This window comes from Acomys minous (genome assembly GCF_964271855.1).
Source record: "Acomys minous genome assembly, chromosome: 6".
Taxonomy (NCBI): Eukaryota; Metazoa; Chordata; class Mammalia; order Rodentia; family Muridae; genus Acomys; species Acomys minous.
The window spans coordinates 68,060,307-68,085,631 of record NC_140487.1 but is presented as its reverse complement, the minus strand read 5'-3'; the positions used below and the strand labels follow the sequence as shown (position 1 = coordinate 68,085,631).

General features: G+C 46.2%; 1 protein-coding gene across 3 annotated transcripts in view; it reads right to left on the bottom strand.

The window, feature by feature from the left end:
• SLC37A3 (solute carrier family 37 member 3) overlaps positions 1-25,325 on the bottom strand; it is a 44,134-nt gene that overhangs the window by 18,243 nt on the left and 566 nt on the right. The window contains exons 2-7 of one of the 3 annotated variants that reach the window (XM_084785959.1): positions 19,868-20,021; positions 13,479-13,636; positions 10,454-10,562; positions 6,512-6,604; positions 4,975-5,058; positions 2,671-2,816 (exon numbers count right to left, since the gene is read on the bottom strand). In XM_084785959.1, the coding sequence (XP_084642085.1) occupies positions 2,671-2,816; positions 4,975-5,058; positions 6,512-6,604; positions 10,454-10,562; positions 13,479-13,567 (521 nt within the window). In that variant the 5' untranslated portion in view covers positions 13,568-13,636; positions 19,868-20,021. The remainder of the gene's footprint in view (positions 1-2,670; positions 2,817-4,974; positions 5,059-6,511; positions 6,605-10,453; positions 10,563-13,478; positions 13,637-19,867; positions 20,022-25,325) is intronic. The other 2 variants (XM_084785958.1, XM_084785960.1) reach the window with 2 other exon arrangements.

Sequence of the window (25,325 nt, the reverse complement as noted above, 5' to 3'; positions counted from 1 at the left end):
CAGTTAAAGAAAAAGAATTAAAGAAAAGAAGCCAGGTATGGTGGCTTATGCCTCTAATCCATGAACCTGGAAGGCTAGGGCAGGAGAGCAGGAAGTTCAAGGACACACACTACATGGCAAGGCCCTGCTCAAAACAACAACAACAATAACAACAGCAAAACCAAAACAAAAGAATGAAAAGGTCCAACACTGTAAAAATACTAAAACCCATCAAGGGGGTGAAGGAGGGGGCCAGGACCGAGGCGACAACTGAGAAGAATCTGGCCTATGAAAACTGTGATTTTTCTGGGCTGGAGAGATGGCTCAGTAGTTAAGAGCACTGTCTTGCTCTTCCAAAGGTCCTGAGTTCAATTCCCAGCAACCACATGGTGGCTCACAACCATCTATAATGTGATCTGATGACTCTTCTGGCCTGCAGGTATACATGCAGATAGAGCACTCATATACAAATAAATAAATATTTTTTAAAAACTGTGATTTTCGCTGGGCGTGGTGGCAGATGTCTTTAATCCCAGCACTTCAAAGGCAGAGGCAGGTGGATCTCTGTGAGTTTGAGGCCAGCCTGGTCTACAAAGCAAGTCCAGGACAGCCAAGGCTACACAGAGAAACCCTGTCTCGGAAAAAGAAGAAAAAAGAAAAAAGAAAGAAAACTGTGATTTTCGGCACTCAGCTTCAATGGCCTTTGTGTATTACTCTTAAGGTCCCCAAGAAGTCTGGGGCTAAAGAATACTCACCTGACTTCTCTCACTGCAGCTATTTTCCATATCCACTGTGGACCGCTCGCTGGCAGCTGAGCTGCCAAGGCACACAGTCAGCCACTCTCAGTCAGTACTCACAATTTTATCATCTTTTCCCTTCTAGCATTACCTTGTGGTTTTTTGTTGTTGTTGTTGTTTTAAGATTTATTTATTATTTATACAGTATTCTGCTCCCTTGTGTGCCTGCAGGCCAGAAGAAGGCACCAGATCTCATTATAGATGGTTGTGAGCCACCATGTGGTTGCTGGGAATTGAACTCAGGACCTCAGGAAGAGCAGACAGTGCTCTTAACCACTGAGCCGTTTCTCCAGCCCTAGCATTACCTTGTTGAAGGATTTCCAGGCTGGGCTACACCTGGAGCATTAGTGTTCATTACACAGCCCAAGCCCCCCGCAAACCAAGTTGGCATCCTATCAATAACACCACACAACGTGGAGCTGAAAGAACAAAGCCTCCTTGCCAGACGTGTGGTCGCACCTGTAATCCCAGCACTCAGGAGGCAGAGGCAGAGGCTGGTGGATCTCTGTGAATCTGAAGCCAGCTGGTCTATACAGTGAGTTCTAGGACAGCCAGGGCTACATTGAGAGACCAGAAATTTTAAGCTGGGTAGGAAGCACACACACTTCGGAGGCAGAACAGATAAATCTCTGAGTTTGAAGCTAGCCTGGTCTACACTAGTCAGGGCAACATGGTGAGACTCTGCCTCAAAAGAAAAACAAATTTTAGAAAAAGAGAGAGAGAGAGAAAAAAACCTTTTAAAGAGCTGGGAGATAAATTCTGGGGTAGAGCATTTGCCTAGTGTACACAAAGCCCCGTGCAATCTCCAATTCCACTAGTGTCTTTAAAACAAAATAAAACATAAAAAGGAAATGCCTTTACAATACAATCACGCTAACCTATGGTCAGAGCGAAACAGAAGGCACTGGCATACTGAAACATAGCCAGAGAACTCTCGAATGGCACTTATCACTCCACAAGACAGTGTATAGGTGAACTTTCACAGCATTACAGATTTTTGATGACCAAGGGAGCTCCCAGTTGTGAAACTGGAAAAGATGGAAGCCGTGAAGCACCTGCCAGGGCGGGCACTGAGCAGCACCGTGGAAGGGGAGCATCAGCCACATCCTCTGCTCCCATGTAGAGGAGCAAACATGGAGACAAGCACGCCCCTGTCAGTGCACTCACGCTGACCCAGGAAAAGTGACTAAACTCCAAGGCAACATGGCTTCTGAAACAGGATCATCACCAACAGTTAGAAACCACAAAGCAAGTCTAGGTCACTCAACTCATTTTCCATCCTATGAATTCAGTATGTTTTTCTCCAGGACGGCTCGGAGGACCCCTCAGCAGGTACCTTCCTTCATCTTGCAGCCCACACCACCCATGGCAAGTCCAACATACTCTAACATGGAAACTGAGGAGTAGGGCGATGCTCAATATAAGCCCCAAAGTGTGGCAGCATCTGAAATAGAGCCCTTGCTCATGACCTTAGGGATGTCACATGAGTAACTAGCAGCATCTTCTACATGCTGTACAACTGCTCTATCACTGCACTATGTCCCTAACTTTCATGGGTAACTTTTGGGCTAAGTTTTCTTATTGTTAATGTAATGATAAGGTAACCACAGAATCTCAACACATGGCAAAGGAGACTGTATTCAAAGAAACACACATAATGGAGAGCACACAGTGGGACTATTACAGTTTCTAAGGGAGAAAAGCTTACGGATGCCTCCCTGGGTGTCTATAGACCATCACTAAGGTCCACAACACGCTCTGCCATTGACCTTCTATCCCAGACCTGCTCAGTCTAAAAGACAGAGAAGATGAGGCGTGGTCTAATGCAGCAAGTTAACAGAGTTTGACCAGACTCAGTGATCCAACATTAACACAGAGGAAGGAGGCAGCATACCCAGCTTTCCCAAACCAGTTGCCCATCACAGCAACCACACAGGGCCAGCCAGTGGACTGTAGCAAGCCGTTCACAATCCACAGGCCACAGTAGAGCCACTTGTTGTAGAAGTGCAGCCATTCCGTAAGAGTACCAAAGACAAACACCTTCGAGAGAAGGAAAGAAAAAGGGACATGTGACATCCACACGGACACTTTCAATATACCCAACTGCCTTCCAGGATACACAAAAAAATACATTCATGGGATGGGGAGATGGCTCAGTGGGAAAGCATTCTTGCTATGAAAGCATGAAGACCCAAGTTCAAATCCCTAGCACCCATGTCAAAACCTGAGTGAGTACCCTATAACCCCAGCACTGTGTGGGACACAAGCAGAAAGATTGCTGGAGCTTGAGAGCTATCAGCCAAGTGCAAGGTCCAGAGAGAGACCCTGCCTCAAGAGAATAAGGTGGAGTGATAAAGCAGGAACCACAACGTCCTTCACTGGCTTCTGTACTCGCCTGCACTCCCATGCACATGCGTGCACACATACCCTCCCCCTAACTTGCATCTTCCACTCTAGAAGAACCCCAACTTCTTCCATCTGCTCCCTCTGGGAACAGAAATCTCCAGAGGGCTGAAGTACCACACAAGCCCACATGTGCATGTCTGGTAAGGACAGGACCAATGCTGAGCATCAGGACAGTCCCAGGTAAGCCCAGCTGTTGCTATGGCAACTATTAAGTTCACTCATAAGTGAATCCTGTCTGTCATCTGCTGAGTTACTCAGTAGATTCTACCATGGGCCTGTTTTCTCCCCCAGGCATTTTGCTCAGAGGGACACTTTATTCACAGTCAAAGTCTATTTTGTGAGGACTTGGCATGGGGAGAACACTGTCACATCGCAGCTGTAAATTCTGGAATACGCAAAACGACAAGGACAGAAAAATGGTCAGTGGTTGTCAACAGCTAGGGGAAGAGGGAGAGGCAGTCGCTCAGCCATGTTTGTTTGTGGTAACAAGACTACACAAGGGGTTTATACATATATACTTTATAATAGATATATGTATGTATGTATATGTGTGTGTGTGTGTGTGTGTGTGTGTGTGTGTATAATAAGCATATATTTCAGGAGGCAGAGGCAGGTGGATCTCTGTGAGTTTGAGGCCAGCTTGGTCTACAAAGAGAGTTCCAGGACAGCCTCAAATGCAGGGATTTGCATATCTCTGCCTCCCAAGGGCTGGGATTAAAGATGTGCGCCACCACCACCACTCAGTAAGTGCTTTGATTTCTAAGACTTTAAGAAAAAAAAGTTTTTTCCTGTATGTAAACGGCATACATGGAAAAACTATACTAAATCAGAATCTACCTGAAGTCTAGGAGCTGTGTCCATGAGGAGGAACCCCTTACTAACTGGTAGTGAGCAGTACCGATGACTCTGATATGGGTCCTCGCGCACAGACACACACAGGACCCTCACTGCCATGCCAGGAGGCGGGGATCTGCACAGCTGCTTTGCAAATTCCTAATATGAAACACTGCAGAGTCTGAGTCAGAAACAGGAGGCACAGGAGGCAAACCCAGGCTGTCCCAGGCCAGGGGCTGTGGTCTTACTCTGGAAACAAGACTACACATAAGCACAGGCGATGGGAGGGGGAACCGCAAGAGCACAGGAAGGCCACAGACGGTTCCTTCCTTAGCAGGGTAGGAAGAGTCCGGACCACTGATTGAGAAAGAGGTGCAGAGCTAAGGGTGTCACCTGATTGTGACATGAGGGCCAACCGAGGCAAGGAGGAAGAGAAGGAAAGCAGTGGGTAGAACACAGTGACCAGGTTAGAGAATCAGCAAGTGGTTCGTGTGTCTACGGTAAAGGCAGGCAGCCTGAGGCCAGGCTCCAGAGAGCCCAGCCCTATGCTGTTTATTCAGACTGTGTCACTCAAGGAAGGAGGACAAGAGTCTTGCTTTAAAAAGATCTGCCCCGGTCAAAGACACACAGGATGATGACACAAAGACTAGGCTCACTCCTCCACTCTAGATGGAAGCGGAGAAGGATTAAAAGGTAACGTTCTGGAACACTTGATCAAAATAGGAGTCACTGTTTCTTTTTGAATTTTATTCATTATTAGTGTATTTGTGTTTGTGACACGCAAGTCTGAGTGGGGTACACACATGTCAGGGTGCACACGTGCAGGTCACAGGGCAACTCCCCTGTCTCTCCATCCACACGGGACTGGAGGAGTGAACTCAGGTCATGAGATTAGTACAGCCCTTTTAATCACTAAGCCCAGGAAGAACTCCGATCACTATAAAATCTTCCCACTTACCACGAGCGCAGACGAGCACATGCCAAAAGACAGAACCCATCGCAAATTCAGCCGGTCCCCGATGATGCCGCTGATGAAGAGGCCCTAAAAATAAAGCATTTAAACTTATGGCTCCAAACAGTAACAGTAAGCTGGGAGGACACATTACACATGAGGCAAACTAGAAAGAGGTGACTAGAAAAATGAAACTTTATTCACACGTCTACATTAACAAACGTCTACATACAAGCTCCCCTCTCTAGATGAGCTACGGCCCTCAGCCTTCCTGCCGGTTCTCTGAACCATTTGCAGTTGGAGTTAAGAAGTGTTGCCGCGTGTGTGCAGTCCGGTGTTGACTTGTAAGACACAAGACAGACCTTATGATGCGCCATGGCTGCCTATGCCCCTTGGGTTTCAGGGCACCACAAAGGCTGGGAGGGCAGTAACCACTGAGAGGCACGGTGCCCTGCCTCCCGCTCTCCTCCCAGTGCCCAGCAGACACTAAATACAGACATCAGTGCAGACCTTAAGGGCAGCACATCACATTTCTGCTACAAATGTATAAAACAAATGTCTTGACTTCAAACTTAAATTGACATAGGACCAACTATTTATAACAAACTGACTGCCTTGATAATACAAAACCCTCAGATGACAATTATCACAAGCGTTTGTCCCTTCACACTGGAAGCATAGCACACAGCATTAAAGCAGACTCAGTGCCATTTGTGAATAAGGGGACAATGAAAATCTCCCAGCTCTTTTTCAGATAAGGGAATCAATTAGTGGTGTGTTGCTCCAGGAGGCAGAATGCCTGGAAGCCACAGGACGGAAGCCACAGGACGGAAGCCACAGGCCAGAACAACCAACGTGGAGCTAGAAAGATGGCTCAGCACTTAGGGCACTGGCTACTCTTCAGGGGCTGATTCCCAGAACGCACACCGTGGTTGGAAACTGTAAGCCAGCTTCCAACATCTGATGCCCTGTTTTGCCTCTATAGACACACCAGGCACACAAGAGATGTACAGACATACATGTGGGCCAAATGCACATAAATGCAAAATTAAAAGGAGAAAATTCTACCAGGTGTGGTGTAGCACATCTTTAACCCCAGGACTTGGGAGGCAGAGGCAGGAGGATCTGTGAGACCAGCCTGGTCTATATAGCAAGACTAGAACAGTTTGTCTAGAAAGCTTGTCTCAAAAATAAATAAATAAATAAATAAATATTAAAGTTGTACATAATTTTTTAATTTAAAAATTTTTAATTTGGGGGTTATAGAGATGGCTTAAAGGTTAAGAGCACTGGCTGTTCTTCCAAAGGTCCTGAGTTCAGTTCCCAGCAACCACACAGTGGCTCACAACCATCTATACTAGGATCTGATGCCCTCTTCTGGCTGCAGGTTTACACGCAGGCAGAACACTGTATACACAAAAATAATATAATTTATATGTATTTATAAATTGCATGTAAAATCATATAATTTTAATATATTAAAAATTAAGTAGCTATTTGAAAAATAAAAACAAACAAAAATCTCCACACTTTAAAAACTTACCACAGCATAGGAGAACAAAAAAACAGTATCTAGTGTTCCAAGAAAAAGAGTGGCTTCCTCTGTGCTGGGGAACAAATGGTTGCTGCTCCAGATCTGCAGAAACAGGACAAGTCACTCTGCTAAGACATTAGTAGCTCACACCTTCCAACCACCCGCCCCCACCACCGTGCCCGCCCAACCTGGTGGTGAAAAGCCAGGCAAGGACACACAGGCATACAAGGAAACGGGTGCATCCCAGACCAGGGTTCCTGTGTGAGGAGCCAGCTCTGACCAAGACCTGCTGCTACTTCCAGTGTGTTTAGGATACCTTTTCTCTTAAGTCAAAATGCTGAGATGCTGGTGACCTAGCCTCCAGTAAGAAGACGAGGCATTTGGGGCTGGAGAGATGGCTCAGACGTTAAGAGCACTGGCTGCTCTTGCAGAGGATCCAGGCTCAGTTCCCAGCATCCATATAGTGACTCACAACCATCCACAGATTCGGTTCTAGAGAACCTGATGTTCTCCTCTGGCCTCCACTGGAACCAGGCACACGTGTGCTGTACTTGTACACTTGTACACAAGCAAAACACTTATATACGTAATTTTTAAAATTAATAAGCGAGGTAGAACAGCCAGGCATGGTGGCGTAGGCCTGCAGTCCCAGGACTCAGGAGGCAGAAGCAGGAGGATCCGTGAGTCTGAGTTTCCTGGAGCTGGAGTTAGTTGCAGGGGGACTGGACCCCAATGAACATGGGAGAGCCTCGGGCAGGATACAGATCTTCTGCTTGTGAGCAAGGGCAGGGACTAGATTGCTTACTTTAGAATATTAAAGGACATTTTACAACCCGCACTTTTTTTTTTTCAAGATTTACTTCTAGGGTCAGCAAGGTCAGCCCAGCAGGTATAATCCAGGCTTCCTGAGGTCAATCCCCAAGACTCAGTGGTGGAAGGAGAAAGTGGACCCCAGATGGTGTCCTCTGAGGTCTCTACAGACATGCTGTGATATGCGCATGCCCTCACTAATACACACAAAATAAATACATGCAATTTTTTAAGATGTTAAGATTTATTTTTGTTTCTGCCCTCCCGTGGCAGGGGCAGGAAGAGACTCGTGCAGGTGTGCGCATGTGAGTGTAGGACACCCTGAAACTGAAACGGTGAGCTCCTGACATGACTGAGAACAACTGAACTCAGGTCCTCTGCACAGGCACTGCATGCTGAGCATCACTCCAGCTCCCAAATACTGTATCTTTAACAGGAAGTAAAACCCTCAGGGCTGGGGGTATAAGTCAGAGAAGGGGAAAAAGCTGGATTTAAACTAATTTCCCAATTTCTGCCTTGGGCCAGAGCGTGGGCATCAACAGGATGGGTCTGTAAAGAATCACAAAGCTTTGGCTGCGCAGTGGTGGCGCACACTTTTAATCCCAGCATTCCTGGAGGCAGAGGCAGAGGGATCTCTGCGAGTTGAGGCCAGCCTGGCCTACAGAGCGAGCTCCAGAACCTCCAGGACCATTACTCTGCCTCAAAAAACCCCACAGAAACACAAAGCTCTACGGGGCAGACCAATCAATCCACACCGCAAAATTGGCAGTTCTGAAAAACATCAACTAGAGTAAATACCTAACAGGCTGGGGGTGATGGCCAGTAGTGTAGCACTTCCTACTACAGAGGAGAGCCTGGACCCATCCCCAGCATCAAGACTGATTTGAACAATCAGCAAACAAGCAAAAGAGTCACTGCTGTTCCCTAAGGGCTGATCATGTGAATGGCTACCACCAAAGAAAGCCAACCCACAGGCCAGAGTAGGCCCTGTCTCCCAAGGCCTCGCTCAGCATCACAGTAGGCCCTCCCAAGGCCTCGCTCAGCATCACAGTAGGCCCTCCCAAGGCCTCCCTCAGCATCACAGTAGGCCCTCCCAAGGCCTCCCTCAGCATCACAGTAGGCCCTCCCAAGGCCTCGCTCAGCATCACAGTAGGCCCTCCCAAGGCCTCCCTCAGCATCACACTCCCATCCAGGTTAAGGAGGGCTCCGCTGCTCTCTGTACCCAGCAACTCTGAACCCTGCTTTCCAGAGACACTGGAATTTAATATATGGCACACAGAGGGCACATGAGTGACCAGCCCCCAATAAAAACCCTGGGTGAGTCTCTAATGGGCTTCCCAGGTAGACAGCAATTCACATGTTATCACAGCCTGTTGCTGGGAGAGAGCCTACCAAGATATGCCTGGCTTCTGCTTGCTAATTTCACTTCCTGTCCTTTCCCTGTAATAAATCACACACATGCCAAGTGCTGTAAGCACTCCTCCCAACTTAGCAGACCAGGAGTGGTCCTGGGGACTGCTAACCCAGATTCCCAAGAGACAAATCCTAGCTTTCTGGATCCTGGGCAGACTGTACCTGAACCCCACACTGAGGGCTCAAGTGTCCCCAAACAATAACTGAAGGAGTCAAAGATGTTTTGTCTAAATAAGAGAAATGAGGGGGCCAGACATGGTGGTGCACACCTTTAACCCCAGCATGAGAGGCAGAGGCAGGTGGATTGCTGTGAGTTTGAGGCCAGCCTGGTCTACAAAGCAAGTGCAGGACAGCCAAGGCTACACAGAGAAACCCTGTCTCTTTAAAGAGGGGGGGGGGTGGAGGGAGAAATGAGGGTCTGGAAAGAAGAAACTTCAATCTGTAGGACAACGAGGTAGAAAAAAAGAACAGACTCCACGATGAAACTCAGAACACATAAATAAATAAAATTCTTTTTGAAAAAGGAAAAAAAGATATTTTATCTCACCCTAAAGAGAAAACAAACTTCAGGCAGAAAATGGGTCCAGAGGTGCTGGAGAGATGGCTCATCAGTTAAGAGTATTTGCTGCTCTTTCAGATGACTGCACTTCACTTCCTAGCACCCATAGGGACAGCTCATACTCCAGAGAATCCAATGTTCTCTTTTGGCCTCTGTGGGTACCAGGAGTGGTGGCCCACACCTTTAGTCCCAGCACTCAGGAGACAGAGGCAGGTGGATCGCTGTGAGTTTTATGCCAGGTTGGTCTACAAAGTGAGTCCAGGACAGCCAGGACTCTGTTACATAGATAAACCCTGTCTTGAAAAAACAAAAATAAGCCGGGCGTGGTGGCGCACGCCTTTAATCCCAGCACTCGGGAGGCAGAGGCAGGTGGATCGCTGTGAGTTCGAGGCCAGCCTGGTCTACAAAGTGAGTCCAGGACAGCCAAGGCTACACAGAGAAACCTGTCTCGAAAAACCAAAAAAAAAAAAAAGAAAAAGAAAAACCAAAAATAAAAAGAAGAAAGAAAGAAAGAAAGAAAGAAAGAAAGAAAGAAAGAGTGAGCCAGGGTAGCACACGCCATTATTCCCAGCACTCAGGAGACAGAGGCAGGCAGATCTCTCTGAGTTAAAGGTCAGCCTACTGGCAAGTAAGTTCCAGGACAGCTAGGACTACATATAGAGAGATCCTGTCTCAAAAAAAAAAAAAAGAAAAGAAAAGAAAGAAAGGAAGAGAAGAGAAGAGAAGAGAAGAGAAGAGAAAAGGCCTGGTTCGGTGGCACACCTTTGATCCCAGCACTCGGGAGGCAGAGGCAGGTGGATTGCTGCCAGTTCAAGTCTAGGACAGCTAAGGCTACAAAGGGAAACTCTGTCTTGAAAAAAAAAAAAAAAAGGAGGAGGAGGACAGAGAGGGAAAGAAAAGGTACATGACTAAATAAAAACTAAAAATAAACCAAAGGAGAAATGCCCACAGCCAAGCCGGAACTGTATGATTTCACAACAGTGAGAAACAAGGTACGTGGGCTGAACCTGAAGGCTCTGAAATTACAACAGTCTGGATCTCATACCCCAGGACACAGAAAGCTATTTCACAGTACTGAGCAGATGGGGGGGGGGGGGGCGAGAACTTAGGAAGCGCTAAAGGTGGACGCAGCGGGGAGCCCGTGTTAGCTCCGCCAGCACTCTGCTTACCTCTGCGGGAAGGTCAGCTGATGTGTTAAAAGCATTTGGAGTCCACTGCTTAGAAATACTGACTTTGACATTGCTAAATGTCTTTCTTGATGCATGGAGCAATGAGTAACTGCAAAACACAGAGAGCAAACAACTGGGTGAGAAACAAAACCGCATTCAACAAAAGTCAAACATATGCACATTTGCTTTATTTGCATTTGGAAGCTTGGCAAAAAAAAAAAAAAGTTTGCTGCTTTGTAAAAAACTACCAATTAGCACAGACTCTGCTAGCTGGGTGGTAGTGATGCTAGCCTTTGATCCCAGCACTGGGGAGGCAGAGGCAGGCAGATCTCTGAGTTGGAGGCCAGCCTGGTCTACAGAGTGAGGTCTAGGACAGCGAGGGCTACACAGAAAAACCCTGTCTCAAAAAACCAAATGGAAAAAAAAAACAAAAAACAACAACAACAACAAAAAGCCACAAATGGGTGGGGGCAGGAGAGGGGTGACACTGTTGTCTTCTTTATGTCTTTATGATTCCATTGTTTGTACATAACTTACCACGGAACTGGATGTGACTGGCTACATCTGCCTTAAGGCATGGTGCCAGTTCTGGAAAGCACTTGAGTCTTCAGCAATACTGGCCACTCCCAGCAGAGCCGTCCAGCAGCCTTTCTCTTAGATTTCCATCCTTCCATCACACAGCTGCCCGGCCCCATTTCTCACAAATGGAAAACCCTAAGCCAAGCTGTCAAAATCAACTAGCAACTCTTTTGTTTTGGTTTGGGGTTTTTTGGGTTGTTTGTTGTGACAGGGTTTCTATGTGTGTAGCTTTGGCTGTCCTAGACTTGCTTTGTAGAGCAGGCTGGCCTCAAACTCACAACGATCCACCTGCCTCTGCCTCCCAAGTGCTGAGATTAAAGGCATGCGCCACCATGCCCAGCCACCCTAGCAACTCTTAGAAGAACCACTTTCCTAATTTATTATTGCAGAGGAACCAACATTTTTATAGTGCCTTTAATATAAATAGGGCTGGTGATGATGGCGTGGCGGCTAAAGGAACCTGTCCCCAAGGTTCAGTCCCCAGGGCACACATGGTAAAAGGAGAAAACCAGCTCCAAAAACTTGTCCTCCGATGTCCACACTCACACCATGGCAGAGAGCGCATGAGTGAATGTGCTCTGAATGGATAATAAGATCTGACGAAATACATCAAACAGTTGAATACAGGGCTACACATACTATGCCCTACTCCTAAATGTTTCGCTTATGTTATGTTACTTACAGAGGCCACAGAAGGCTGCAGAGTCATAAACACAGACAGTTCCTCCAGTCATGCTGACTAGTCCCGAGCTGCTAGCCTCAGGAGCTGCACATCCCTCTCACATTCGTTGCTCCAGGAGGCTCTGTGCACCCTCTGTGCATGTCTGTACATGCCTCCTCAATGCACACATCCTTTGTTTACAAGCCCCGGGTTTCCATGAAGAGCACCCGATAGCAGACTCGGCCTCTCAACCTCCGAAACATTGTATGTTGACAAGTTCTTGGTTCAAGGTGGGACATTTAGCAGAACCCCTAGTCTCTGACACTAAATGACAATGGGACCCCTCCATCAAGACAATCAAAATGCTACCAAACCATCATCTAATCTTTGGAGAGCAAAATGACCTTGAGAACTACTGTCCTAAAACTATAAATGAAGCACAGGGGGGTACCAGAGTGCACATCCGTAATATAAGGGCAGAGGCAGGATTGTGATTTCAAGGCTAGCCTGAGGTACTTATATATACATATATGTGTGTGTGTGTGTGTGCGATACGTACATATAATATGTAGCATATATTATATACACACAGAGAAAAATTGCACACACATACCTTGTCTCGGTAAGAACGAAAGGGTGAGAATGAAGCTCAGGTGTTAAGCGTAGAATTTAGAATTATTCAGTCACTGTGCAAGGACTGAATTCTTTCCCCAAAGCTACTAGATAAATAAACAAATAAATAAGATACAATGTGCTGCTCAGTGGTTAAGTACAGGTTAAGCACAAATAAAATGCTGAGATTTCATCCCCATCTCCACAAAAATTAACTAAAATAAAAATGTTTAATTGACTCATGTGATCTGGAGAGATGGTTCAGTGGTTAAGAACACCAGCTGTGGGCTGGAGAGATGGCTCAGTGGTTGAGGGCGCTGGCTACTCTTCCAGAAGTCCTGAGTTCAATTCCCAGTGACCACATGGTGGCTCACAACCATCTATAATGTGATCTGATGCATACTGTATATATAATAAATAAATCTTTGGTGGGGGGGAAGAAAGAACACCAGCTTCTCTTGAAGAAGAACCAGATGCAGTTCTGAGAACCCACACATGGTTAACAACCTTATGTTACTCCAAGAGACTCAATGCCCTCTTCCAGCCCTCCCAGGCACTGCATGCATGTGGTGCACTTACAGGCACACGGAACACATGGAGACACAGCACTCATACACAGAAAACTTTTGGAAAAGGTTAAACTGTGGCTGGGTATGGTAGCGCACACCTTTAATCCCACCACTCAGGAAGCAGAGGCAGAGGCAGGTGGACCTCTATGAGTTTAAGGACAGCCTAGTGTACACAGTTAAGTTTACAGGGTGAGACCTTATCTCAAAAAAGTTGCTTTATGAGGGTGTCATGAAATATTTAAGGGAGGCATATAAGCCGAGCATGGTGGTGCACACCTTTAATCCCAGCACTGGGAGGCAGAGGCAGGCAGATCACACTATGAGTTGGAGGAGGCTAACCTGGTCTACAAAGCGAGTCCAGGACAACCAAGGCTACAGAGAAATCCTGTGTCAAAAAAAAAAAAAAAAAAAAATTAGGGGGAAAAAAGTACAACTGAGAGCCAGAGGTGCAGCTCAGGGACAGAGCATAAGCTCCGCGTGAGTACAGGGCTGAGTTCCATGCCCAGCACTAAAACAAAGGGATACAAAAGGAAGGTCTCCAAATAACAGCGAGGGAGGCTGCCTACTTCACAGCCAGCCTGACAGAGCAGCAGTAAGCCATTACCTGAAGAAGGTAAGCAGGAACACAGCAACATGGTGGTGGCTGAAGCCGCTGAGCAGAGCTCCCCTCTGTAAAAGGCGGGGCCAGGCCATGCTCTTCCCGCCTCCCTCTTCCTTGGCCTCCAAGTCTTCCCGGTGACTGAGTTACATTGTTTCTTCTTTCTGGAAGGACAGATACATTATTGGCCTTTTCTCCCCGCCAGATATAAAGCAGCCCTTCTGGCACACCCCTGCAATTTTAGCACTTGGGAAGCCGAGGCAGGAAAATCAAGGTTGTGTCAAGGTCATCTTCAGCTACAAAGTGAGTTTAAGGCCAACCTAGGCTACAGACCTGGAGAGAGAGGGGGGAGGTGGCGGAGGGAGGGAGGGAGGGAGAGGGAGGGAGGGAGAGAGAGAGAGAGAGAGAGAGAGAGAGAGAGAGAGAGAGAGAGAGAGAGAATGAGAATATATGATAATCCACGCCAGGCTGTAACCTTAGTTCTCAGGAGACTGAGTCAGAATTAAAAGTTCAAGACTGCCAGGCGACGAGGCGCACGCCTTTAATCCCAGCACTTGGTTGGCAGAGGCAGGTGGAGCTCTGTGAGCTCGAGGCCAGCTTAGTCTACAAAACAAGTCCAGGACAGTCAGGGCTGTTACACAGAGAAACCGTGTCTAAAAAAAAAAAGAAAAGAAAAGAAAAAGAAAAACTGTTTATAATTCCAGAAGTTACAAAAACAAGAGCTATCATGTGTTGTTGCTAAAATTACAGTTGTTGGTCTTGGCAGATTGCTTGCCCGGCATACAGGAAGCCCTGAGTTTAATCCCCAGCACCATATAGAGTAGGTATGATGACGCATGCCTGTAATACCAGCACTGGAGAGGGGGAGACAGGAGGCTCAGAAATTCTAGGTCATCCTTGGTATACAGTGAGTCCTAGGCCTGCCTGAGACTGCATAAGACAAAAACAAAAACAACAGAAGCAAAAACCCAGTTCTTTTATCTAGATACATTCTACCTCAAAACACTGTGAGAGCCTAAGGTACGAAATGTGATAGAGGTTAGGGCCAGCTCCTCAGTAAGAGCTTAGATGGCTCAGGCCTTCAGGACACGCCCTGCCAGGCCTGGCGACCTGAGCTGGCTCCCCAGGACCCACAAAGGCAGTAGAGAAGCAATTCCTTCCCTCAAGCTGTTCTCTTACCTCCATCCGTACACCATCCCCCCACAGACAAGTAAGTGTAATCAAAATAAACGAATGAGCCAGGTGTGGTGGCGCACGCCTTTAATCCCAGCACTCGGGAGGCAGAGGCAGGTGGATCGCTGTGAGTTCGAGGACAGCCTGATCTACAATGTGAGTCCACGACAGCCAAGGCTACACAGAGAAACTCTGTCTCGAAAAACCAAAAAATAAAAAAAAAATTTTTTAAATGAATAACTACATTAAAACACAGTGAGTTGAGATTACTATTGCTTTAGCAGTAATAGTTGTGTAATTCAGAGCCACATCAATGTATGTATGTATGTATGTATGTACATACTGAGATATCGGAAACCATGTCAATTTAGTTTCTAAATAAACCACCTTATCCTAAGCCATAGAGATGAAAGAGGAAAGTCTTAATAAGTACATGGGGAAAACAGTTTGAGGCAGTCACCTGCTGTTGGCAAACTGCCATCTGAAATGAATACTATTATACCATTTGGTCCTATGTAATTAGAATAATTAAAAAGAACACTGTGCACATACATCCTCCATAGCTCAGAGAGAGTCTCCAATTAGATGTAAGCTACGGGCCCATGAACACAGGAAGTTCTGCCAGGCCTGGATGTCATCAGCACATCCTGTTTTCACCATACCCAACACTCTGTATGTGTATGTGTTTTTCAAGTTTAGCCGGTTCTATTACAACTAATAAAGCCTAACTTATTTCTTTATTTTATTTATGTTTTTCCTTCTTTTTCTAATCAGGCAGGGTCTGGGTATCCTACCTAAGCTGACCTTGGACTTGCTATGTAGTCAAGGACGATTGCTTCCTTCCACTACCAAGAGTGCTAGGATTACAGGTATGCACTACCACAGCCAGCTGGAAATCAAACCCAGGCCTTCCTATATGTCAAACACTCTACTGACTGAGCTATGTTTAAACAAACAAACAAACAAACAACAGGGTCTTTCCATGTAGCCTTTGCTAGCCTGGAACACAGTATGTGGACCATGCTGGCCTCGAACTCGTAAGAATTCAAGAAACACACCTGCCTCTGCCTCCCAAGTGCTGTAATTAAAGATGTCCTCCATCATGCCCAGCTTACTTTTGTTGTTGTTTGTTTTGTTTTCAAGACAGGGTTTCTCTGTGTAACAGCCTGGCTGTCTTTGTACAGCAGGCTGACCTCAATTCGTCGGCATCTTCCAGGATTAAAGGTGCGTGCCCACCACACCAGGCTCCCAGCTTACTGTTTTCCCCTAAAGATATCCTTGGCGCTGGAGAAGTGGCTCATTGGCTAAGAACACTGGCACCCACACGGTGGCTCACAATGCTTTGTACTCCAGTTCCAAGGCATCTGATGCCCTCTTCTGACCACTGTAGGTGTTAGGCAGACACTTATGCAGGCCAAACACTCATAAACATAGAAACGAGATTAATATATCAGGACACATCTTACTATGTAGTCCAGGCTAGCCTCAAACTTACTGTGTAATCCACTCTGTCCCCACGGTCCTCTAACCTCAGCAATCCTCCTGCCTTGGCTCCCAAGGACTAGGATTATAGATAGGTACCATCATACCCCACTTATTAAAACCAATATGATTACTGAACACATAATTATCATGTTTACAGTGCTAAGAATTAGCTTTTTACTTACTACTGTGTGTGAGCGTGAGAATCCAAGCATGTGTGCTAAACCGTGGAGGTCACACCACAATTTTTGAGACTCAATTCTTTCCTCCCACCACCAGTTACAGGGGTCTCACACTTACTCAGGTCATCACACTTACAAAGCAAGTACTAATAGCCATCAGGCAGCCCTAGTTTTATATATATATATATATACACATACATATATATATAATTTTTTTTAAAGATTTATTTATTTATTATGTATACAATGTTCTGCCTGCATGTGTCTGCACATCAGAAGAGGGCACCAGATCTTGCTAGAGATGGCTATGAGCCACCATGTGATTGCTGAGAATTGGACTCCGGACCTCTGGAAGAGTAGCCAGTACTCTTAACCTCTGAGCCATTCCTCCAGCTCAGTATTTTTTTTTTAATTCACAAAATAAAGTATACACTTGCCATATACAGTATGTTTTGGGATATGTATACCTTGTGGAATGGCTCCATCAAGGGAATTAACAAATGCAATGCCTCACTGGTATCATTTTCTGTGAAGGAAAACACTTAAAATATACAAGACATTATTATTACTACAGTTACCATGGTATACAATAGGATCTTTAACTTAGTCCTTTTCATTTCCCCCTTGTGTTTTTGTTTTTGTTTTGTTGTAGTTGGGTTTTTTTTGTTTGTTTGGTTGGTTGGTTGGTTTTGGTTTTTTAAGACAGGGTTTCTCTGTGTAATAGCCTTGGCTGTCCTGGATTTGCTTTGTAGACCAGGCTGGCCTGGAACTCACATCGATCTGCCTGCCTCTGCCTCCCAAGTGCTGGGACTAAAGGCATGTTCCACCATGCCTGGCACCTCCTTGGGTTTCTGAGACAGGGTTTTCTCTGTGTAGCCCTGTCTGTCCTGATTTGCTTTGTAGATCAGGCTGGCCTTGACCTCAGAGATCCATTTGCCTCTGCTTCCCTGAGTGCTGGGATTACAGGCATGAATTTAGCACTTTCTGAAGGAAAATTTGTATCTTTTGACCAATAGCCTTCAATCTTCTACACTGTTACCCTAAAAGTAAAAATAAAACGTTAAAAGTAAGGTCTTGGGCAGGAGGTGATGGTGGGACACACCTTTAATCCCAGCACCTGGGATGCAGAAGCAGGAGAATCTCTGAGTTCCAGGACAGCCAGAGCTATACAGAGAGAAACCCTGTCTGTGGCTCAGAGGGTAAGAGCATTGGCTGCTTTTCCAGAGGTCCTGAGTTCAATTCTCAGCAATCACATGGGGACTCACAGCCATCTATAATGAGATTTGGTGCCCTCTTCCAGCCTGCAGGCATGCACGCAGGCAGAAAACTGTAAACATAATTTTTTTTTGTAAACATAATCTTTTTTTTTTTTTGGTGGGTTTTTGTGGGTTTCTCTGTGTATCCCTGGACTCTGCCTCCCAAGTGCTGGGATTAAAGGCATGCGCCACCACGCTCGGCCTTGTAAACATAATCTTAAAAAAACAAAACAACAGCCAGTTGGTGGTGGTGGTGCATGCCTTTAATCCCAGCACTTGGGACACTGAGGCAGGTGGATCTCTGTGAGTTTGATGCCAGGCTGGTCTACAGAGCAAGTTCCAGGATAGTCAGAAGGGTTACACAGAGAAACCCTGTCTCAGACAAACAAACAAAAATAAGAAAACAACAACAACAACAACAACAAAAGGTCTTGGACAGGGTTAGTAGCTTATCCCAAAATTTAGGAAGCAGAGGCTGGCAGATCTCTGAATTCAAGGCCAGCCTAGTCTTCTACATAGAGAGCTCCAAGCCAGGGCTACCTAAGTAATAATTTAAAAAAAAAAATCTCAGGAATGGGACTACAATAGTAAGTTCCAGGACAGCCAGAGCTACACAGTGGAAGAGGGCACGCCTGGCATTCACAGGCCCTGGGTTCAATCCCAAGCATAAAAACAAAACAAAACACACAGACCTCTGCCAGCAATCAGATCCAGAACCACTAACTCATTTTTATTTATTTATTTATTTATTTATTTATTTATTGTTTTTGTTGTTGTTGTTGTTGTTTTTGTTTTTTTGAGACAGAGCTTCTCTTGTAGTCTGTCTGGCTGTACTGGACTCACTTTGTAGACCAGGCTGGCCTCGAACTCACAGAGATCGGCCTGCCTCTGCCTCCCCAGTGCTGGGATTAAAGGCGTGCGCCACCATACCCAGCAGTAATGTATTTTTGTAATGAGGCTTTTTTTCTACCCTAGACAACCATTAAAAATAGCATAACACACACAGCAAAATGTCTCAGCCCCTGTCAGACAGAGGCAGAGGCACTGGCTGAGCAAGCCTGGTGACCTGAATTCCATGCCTGGAACCCTCATAAAGGTGAAGGGGAGAAGCAAGTTCACAAAGCTGTCCTCTAACCGGCTCATACATGCTGTGGTATGCCCGAGCCAACACACACACATCACGTATACACACAGTAAAAAGTTAACTTATAAAGGTGGGGGCAGCAAGATGGCTCAGCAGGTAAAGGCACCTATGACCAAGATGGCCATCTCATTCAATCCTTTGAACCCATACGAGGGAGAAAGAAAGCACCAGCTCCACAAAAGTTGTTTTCTGGCCTCTGTATCTGTACTATGGCACCCTTGTGAGTGTGTGTGTGTGTGTGTGTGTTCATTCTGCAGAAAAACACATATGCACTATGAATGCACTGCCACACAACTTGAGAAAATGTCACCGTACACTGTGCTGCTTTGGAATACAACATTTCCCTAAATTGTTACATTGTTAGTACTAAAATTCTACCTTTTTTTGTTTAAACATAGTCTCACTTTGTAGCCCAGGCTGGCCTGGAATTTGAAGCAATCCTCCTGCCTCAGCAGCTCTCCCCTGAGTGCTGGGTTTGTAAGTGTGACCCACTATTTCACTTGTATAGACATATTTATAGTTGTTCTAACCCAAATGTAGTATTAAGTCTTTTAAGGTATCTTGTGCTGGGGATGGTAAGGCAGTGCTGTAATACCAATGCTTGGGAGACTGGGGCAGGCAGATTGCCACTGAGTCAGCCTGGGCTATTACACATCAGACCCTATCTCAATAAATAAATTAAATACATAAATATTTTTTAGTGAAAATGTTCTGCACTGGTAACACTTTAATGAAAGTCACAGCACAATTCAAAAAAGGGAGGCTGGTAGAAGCGAAGCCATATAACTGTACCCACCAACACCCTACACAGTCTGCCCCCACTGGCCAGCCCAGCCTCCCACCAGGCTGGCTGGCTTTCCTGTCTTCCTTCCCTTTCTTTTTTTCCAGACAGGGTTTCTCTGTGGAGCCTTCGGTGTCCTGGACTCACTCTGTAAACCAGGCTGGCCTCGAACTCACAGAGATCTGCCTGCCTCTGCCTCCCTGAGTGCTGAGATTGCAGGCGTGCGGCACCACCTCCTGGATGACCAGGCTTTCTTGAAACCCAGAGAGAGCGAATGAATCCCATGTCCTTACGGACGCTTGGCTGTCTCTACGCCTCTCAACAAGCACTCCTCCCACAGCCTATCTGCATCAAAAGTACAAGGGATCCGTGCCTACCTTGTCCCCAGAGCAGCTTTCACAGCACTTTCCTTTGAAATGTTTGCTGACCACTCATTCCCAGCACTGTGATCTCCGGCAGCGACCCTCCACACTGGACAGCTCCTGCTCCACAGGCCCTTCCCCTTCGCTTCTGGAGCAGTCAAGCAGCTGGCTGGAAGAGGATGGAAGAGGAAAGAGTCTCCTTAAGACCCCTCTGCAGTTCCGTCTTCTTCGCTCACCCCTGCCCCATGGCCCCAAGAAGCCTCACTCCATGGGTGAAGCTCAGACCTGGCATCAGCAGTATCCTTGCCTTCCAGAATGCTTGCCTTCCAAACTTCAAGCTCCAACACTTACTTCACCCGACCAGGCTCCTCCCTTACCCACACTTCCTTACCAAATTACATGCCATCTCCCCAAGGAGTCTTTTCTTCTCCCAGGCCTGGCCCGCTTCCTTCCCTGTATCTCACAGCTGAGTTCTGTCAGAGAAAAATCACACAAGCGGGCTGACTCCAGATTCAAACCACAAACCTCAGAGGGCAAGCACCACGGTGGGGCAGGCCTCCACACTTCCCTAACAACTCCGCTTTCTCAACCGCTGAGGCACAGCCTTGCTCTGCTCTGTCACCCAGTCCTGTGGCTTTCTGCCAGTGCCTCCCGGGTTTATGCCACTAACCCCGACACTCCGTGGTTCCAAAGGGTTAGCCCTCCACAGACCTAAAGCGGGATCCATTTCCTCCAAATCTATCCCTCTCCTGGGATTTCCCACCTCAGAAAAAACATCTCCATCCCTCCTGTGAACAAAGTACATAGGATCTGTTCTTCCTTTTCCCCTTTCTCTGAGCTTCCACATCCAGGCCTTTAAATACAGCCCTTTTTACCTTCAAAATATATCCCAATTAGCCCCTTCCCACTACCTTAAGATGACCTGCTCTCATCTATCACCTATCTACAGTAATAGGCTTTTTCTCCCTATATGGCTCCACCCTCAAAAAATTGCTCACACATTAGCAAAAGTACATCATACAACATTAATCAGACCATCAGGCAGGGTGGCACACACGTAAACACAGCACTCAGGAGGCTAAGGCAAGAAGACTATTGATTGTGAGGCTAGCCTGAGCTACAAAGTAGAAATACTCTGTCCTCAAAACACGTAAGTCAAGGGCTAGGATGCAACATAATGGTGGGGAGGCTACCTAGTATATGCAAGACCCACCACCCCTACCTGGTTCATCTTTAGCCCCGCTTTAAAAAAAAAGAGAAAAAAGAAAAAAAAAAAAGATGGATGATAAACCAACTTCTGTTTGATGGCTTTCCAAGACAGATTTTAAAAACAAAAAACTGGGGCTGGAGAGATGGCTCAGTGGTTAAGAGCTCCACCTGCTCTTCCAGAGGTCCTGAGTTCAATTCCCAGCAACCACATGGTGGCTCACAACCATCTGTAATGTGATCTGATACCCTCTTCTGCAGATAAAGCACTCATATACTCATATACAATAAATAGATAAATCTTTAAAAACAAAACAAAACAAAAACAAAAAATCAAAACAATTTTTAAAAACCAAAAAACCAAAAAACGAAGCTCTTTGCAGGGCCTTCTCAGCCTTAGTCCCCTGCAGGAAATGAGTGTGATTAAGGGACAGGGAACAGCTGGTGCTGTAGGGGTCTGCCTGAGTAGATGATTGAGCTGGAAAGGTTGAGGGTGGTTTTATTCTCCAATTGGTTAGAGACAGGCTAGCAAGGCAGATGTGTTAGCTTTCCCGCCACTGTGACTACCTGATGGATTTATATGGGCACAGTTTCACAGGTCCTCTGGGCCTCTGGCAAGGCAGAACATCAGCATGAAAGGGCATGGCAGAGGAAAGATGCTCACCTCACAGCAGCCAAGGAAGCGACAGGAGCAAGAAGCAGCAGGCAAAGTCAATATGTATGCACCTTTCAAAGGCAGGCCCCCATGATCTACCCCAAGACTGACCTCCTAACAGCCTATTTGGTATGAATTCGGCAGCAGTCGCTTAGCCTATTGATGAAGTTATCGTCCTATCGATCCAATCACACACAACAGCACTGCCAACCTGGTCATGACATCAACCAATGAGCTCTGTGGGAAGACACCTCATATCCCAACCACACAGCACAAGATCAAAAGGTACAAAAGGGCAGAGACTGAAGCCTCTCCGCATCTCCAAACACCTGTCTGAGAGGTTCCTTTCCTGCAGGTCCTGATCTCGGCGTTGACCCCAGGTTGACCTCTTCAGACAAGCAAGCATACTCCAAGCGCACCATTTTTTCAGCACCTACTCACCTGCTGCTTCCAAGCATGTGCAGTTCCCATTACATGAACAAATCTTTTATTTTACCAGCCCCCCAGTGGGCAGCTGAATGGCTTCCAATCCTCTGCCAGGCCATAATCTACTCTTTGTCCACTTGCCTCCCCACCTCCTCCACCCTCCCTACCTATATCTCCAATCCCTGAGCCTACTAAGCTATCTCCTTTGGGACTTTTACTTTTCTCTTGGTTCTCTGCAATAGTTTGCTCCTCCCTTTTCTTGGCTCATTACTCAGATGGCACCTCCCGAAAGTGGCTGCCCAGACAACCCATTCAAAAATACTACCCCTTGGGGTCAGGTGTGGTGGTGAACATTTTGTTGTTGTTGTTCTTGTTTTTTGGGTTCTTTCTTTTTTCTCTCCAAGACAGGGCTTTTCTGTGTGTAGCCCTGGCTGTCCTGGAACTGGCTTTATAGACCAGGCTGGCTTTGAACTCAGAGATCTGCCTGCCTCTGACTCCCGAGTGCTGGGATGAAAGGTGTGCATCACCAGCCAGGCACGGTGGGGTACACTTTTCATCCCAGCACTAGGGATGCATTGGTGAGCAGATATCAGTGTGTTTGAGGTCAGCCTGGTCTAGGCATATCAACACTTCACAGTTAGACACTATCGAAAGAAAGAAAGAAAGAAAGAAAGAAAGCAAGCAAGCAAGCTGGCTGGAGAGATGGCTCAGAGGTTAAGAGCACTGTCTGCTCTTCCAGAGGCCCTGAGTTCAATTCCCAGCAACCACATGGGGCCTCACAACCATATATAATGAGATGTGGTGCCCTCTTCTGGCCTGCAGGCAGAACAATGTATACTTAATAAATAAATAAATCTTTAAAAAAAGAAGTAAAGAAAGAAAGTAAACAAGTACGTGAGGTAAGAAGACTGAGCACCCAGGGGTACAAAATGCAGTAACAGATGACAGACAGCCTGGGCATCCACAAGACCCTGTCTCAAAACAAAAACGAAACAGAGCTAGATAAAGCTCAGTGGTAGAGAGCACTTGCCTAACATACATATGCGAGGCCCTGGGTTCAGGTCCCAGCACAAATAAATAGTTTCTATTCCCAGTTCTGATTTACATGTTTATTGTTTATCTATAGACCCCATTAAAAAACACAGTGGCATTCTCTGTCCTAAGTCTACAGTTTTGTCCCCAGGCCCTCCCAGAGCACTTAGATAAAAACAAAACAAAACAAACCTCTGTCAGTGGTTTCTTTAGTTGAATGCCTACAAGACACCAGGACCCTGATAGGTCCTTTGCCTATATAATCACAGTCAGGTGTCTGGGTATTTTCAAATGAAAAACAGGTATCAGAAAGTAATCTGTCTTGAGGGACAAAATATACATTCAAACTCAGACCTAACTAGATTCTGTATGATATTGTGTGAGTGGAAAAGTTAAAAGAGAAAACACCCCGGGCTGCATAAAACATAATAATTAGAATTACCACAGCTTAATCTCACTGGTATGTACTTTAGGATAAGAAAAGTCCAGGTTATAAACAAATGTGGTTCCCTAACACCCTCAGAGCTGGCAGCCATCTGACTGTCAAGGATTTAGTTGTTACATGTGCAATGTAAAACGACTACGTGCACTCAGGGCACAGGCATGTAGGAAAGCACGGAGAGATGTGGTCGGCGCTTTCACAGTACTGCATGTGCTGCCGGCTGGGTGCGGGTGCTCAGCACTTACACAGCAGCTCTCTGATCTCTTGCCACCTAACTAGAAGCAGTGTGCTTGTTCCATGTACATCCTGGCTCTTTCAAAAACTCAAGCCTATTACGCTCCTATAATCCCAGCAGGAAGAGTCCAAGTATGAGGCCAGCGTGGTTTACAGAGCTAGACGCTGTCTCAGAAACAGGCAGAATACACATTCATTGGAGACCCTGCCTTAAAAGCAGGGTCTACCCAGCACTCTGGGACGCAGAAGCAGATGGATCGTTGTGAGTTTGAGGCCAGCCTGGTCTACAAAGCCTAGTCCAGGACAGCCAAGGCTACACACACACACACACACACACACACAGAGAGAGAGAGAGAGAGAGAGAGAGAGAGAGAGAGAGAGAGAGAGAAAGAGAGAGAAGCAGTGTCTAGTTCAGTGGTAGAGTGCTTGACATGGTGGTGCACACTAGCAACTCCAGTGATACAAAGATAAGAAGTTCAAGGTCACCTTCAGTTACACAGAGAAATTGAGGTCACCTGGGCTACACGACACCTGTACGTACCATACACACACACACCCAAAATCTAGTAACCCTTTTTTCTTAAAACTGCCTCACTAGCACAGATGTTAAGGGCCTAGCTATCTGTTTCAGGGTTCCTAAAACCACATCAATTTATCCCACGGTTCCTAAGGCTACATTCTTCCTATTTTCTTTCTTTTGGTTTTTCGAGACAGGGTTTCTCTGTGTAGCCCTGGCTGTCCTGGACTCACTTCGTAGACCAGGCTGGCCTCGAACTCACAGAGATCCACCTGCCTCTGCCTCCCAGAGTGCGGGGCTTACAGTGCACCACCACGCCTGGCTCCTATTTTCTATCTTTTGGGGACAAGTTTCAAAGACAATTACTTTCTCCTCGCTCCTCCAGACAAAGCACAAATCATGCCAATGGTGACCGCAATGGCACGTCATCCTCACTGATGACCAGGCAGCCATCCAGAGACTTAAAACAACATACACCAAACTTGCTCCTGATTGCCAGAGAGTGACCACACATTGCTCAGACACTGAAGTTCAAGTCCATGTAGTTTACTTCTTTGAGACTCAATTTCCTCACTTAGGGATTAAATGAAACGATTTTTCTGTTTTTATGGCAGAGTTGGGTTGATAGGAAACATCTGGCAAATGGCAAAGAAATAATTCAACCATCAAAGCAGTCAAGGCATTCTCTTCATCAGCGATTATTTTGAAGATAACCAAGGAGTGGGTAAAGAGGTTAGAAATTATGTGGCTGCTTTTGCTCGCCCTGGCAACATTGCTTCCTCTAAACATTTTAGTTAAGTTACAAGGCATCACTTAACAATTTCAGGAAACATTAAAATTAAGTGGATACATTCCCATTGTTCTATCAAAATTAAGATAAGCCCACACTCTACAAATAAAGAAGAGCCAAAGATTGACGAACAACAGAGCCGAATTCCTCAACTGAGCTCGTGGTACTTAC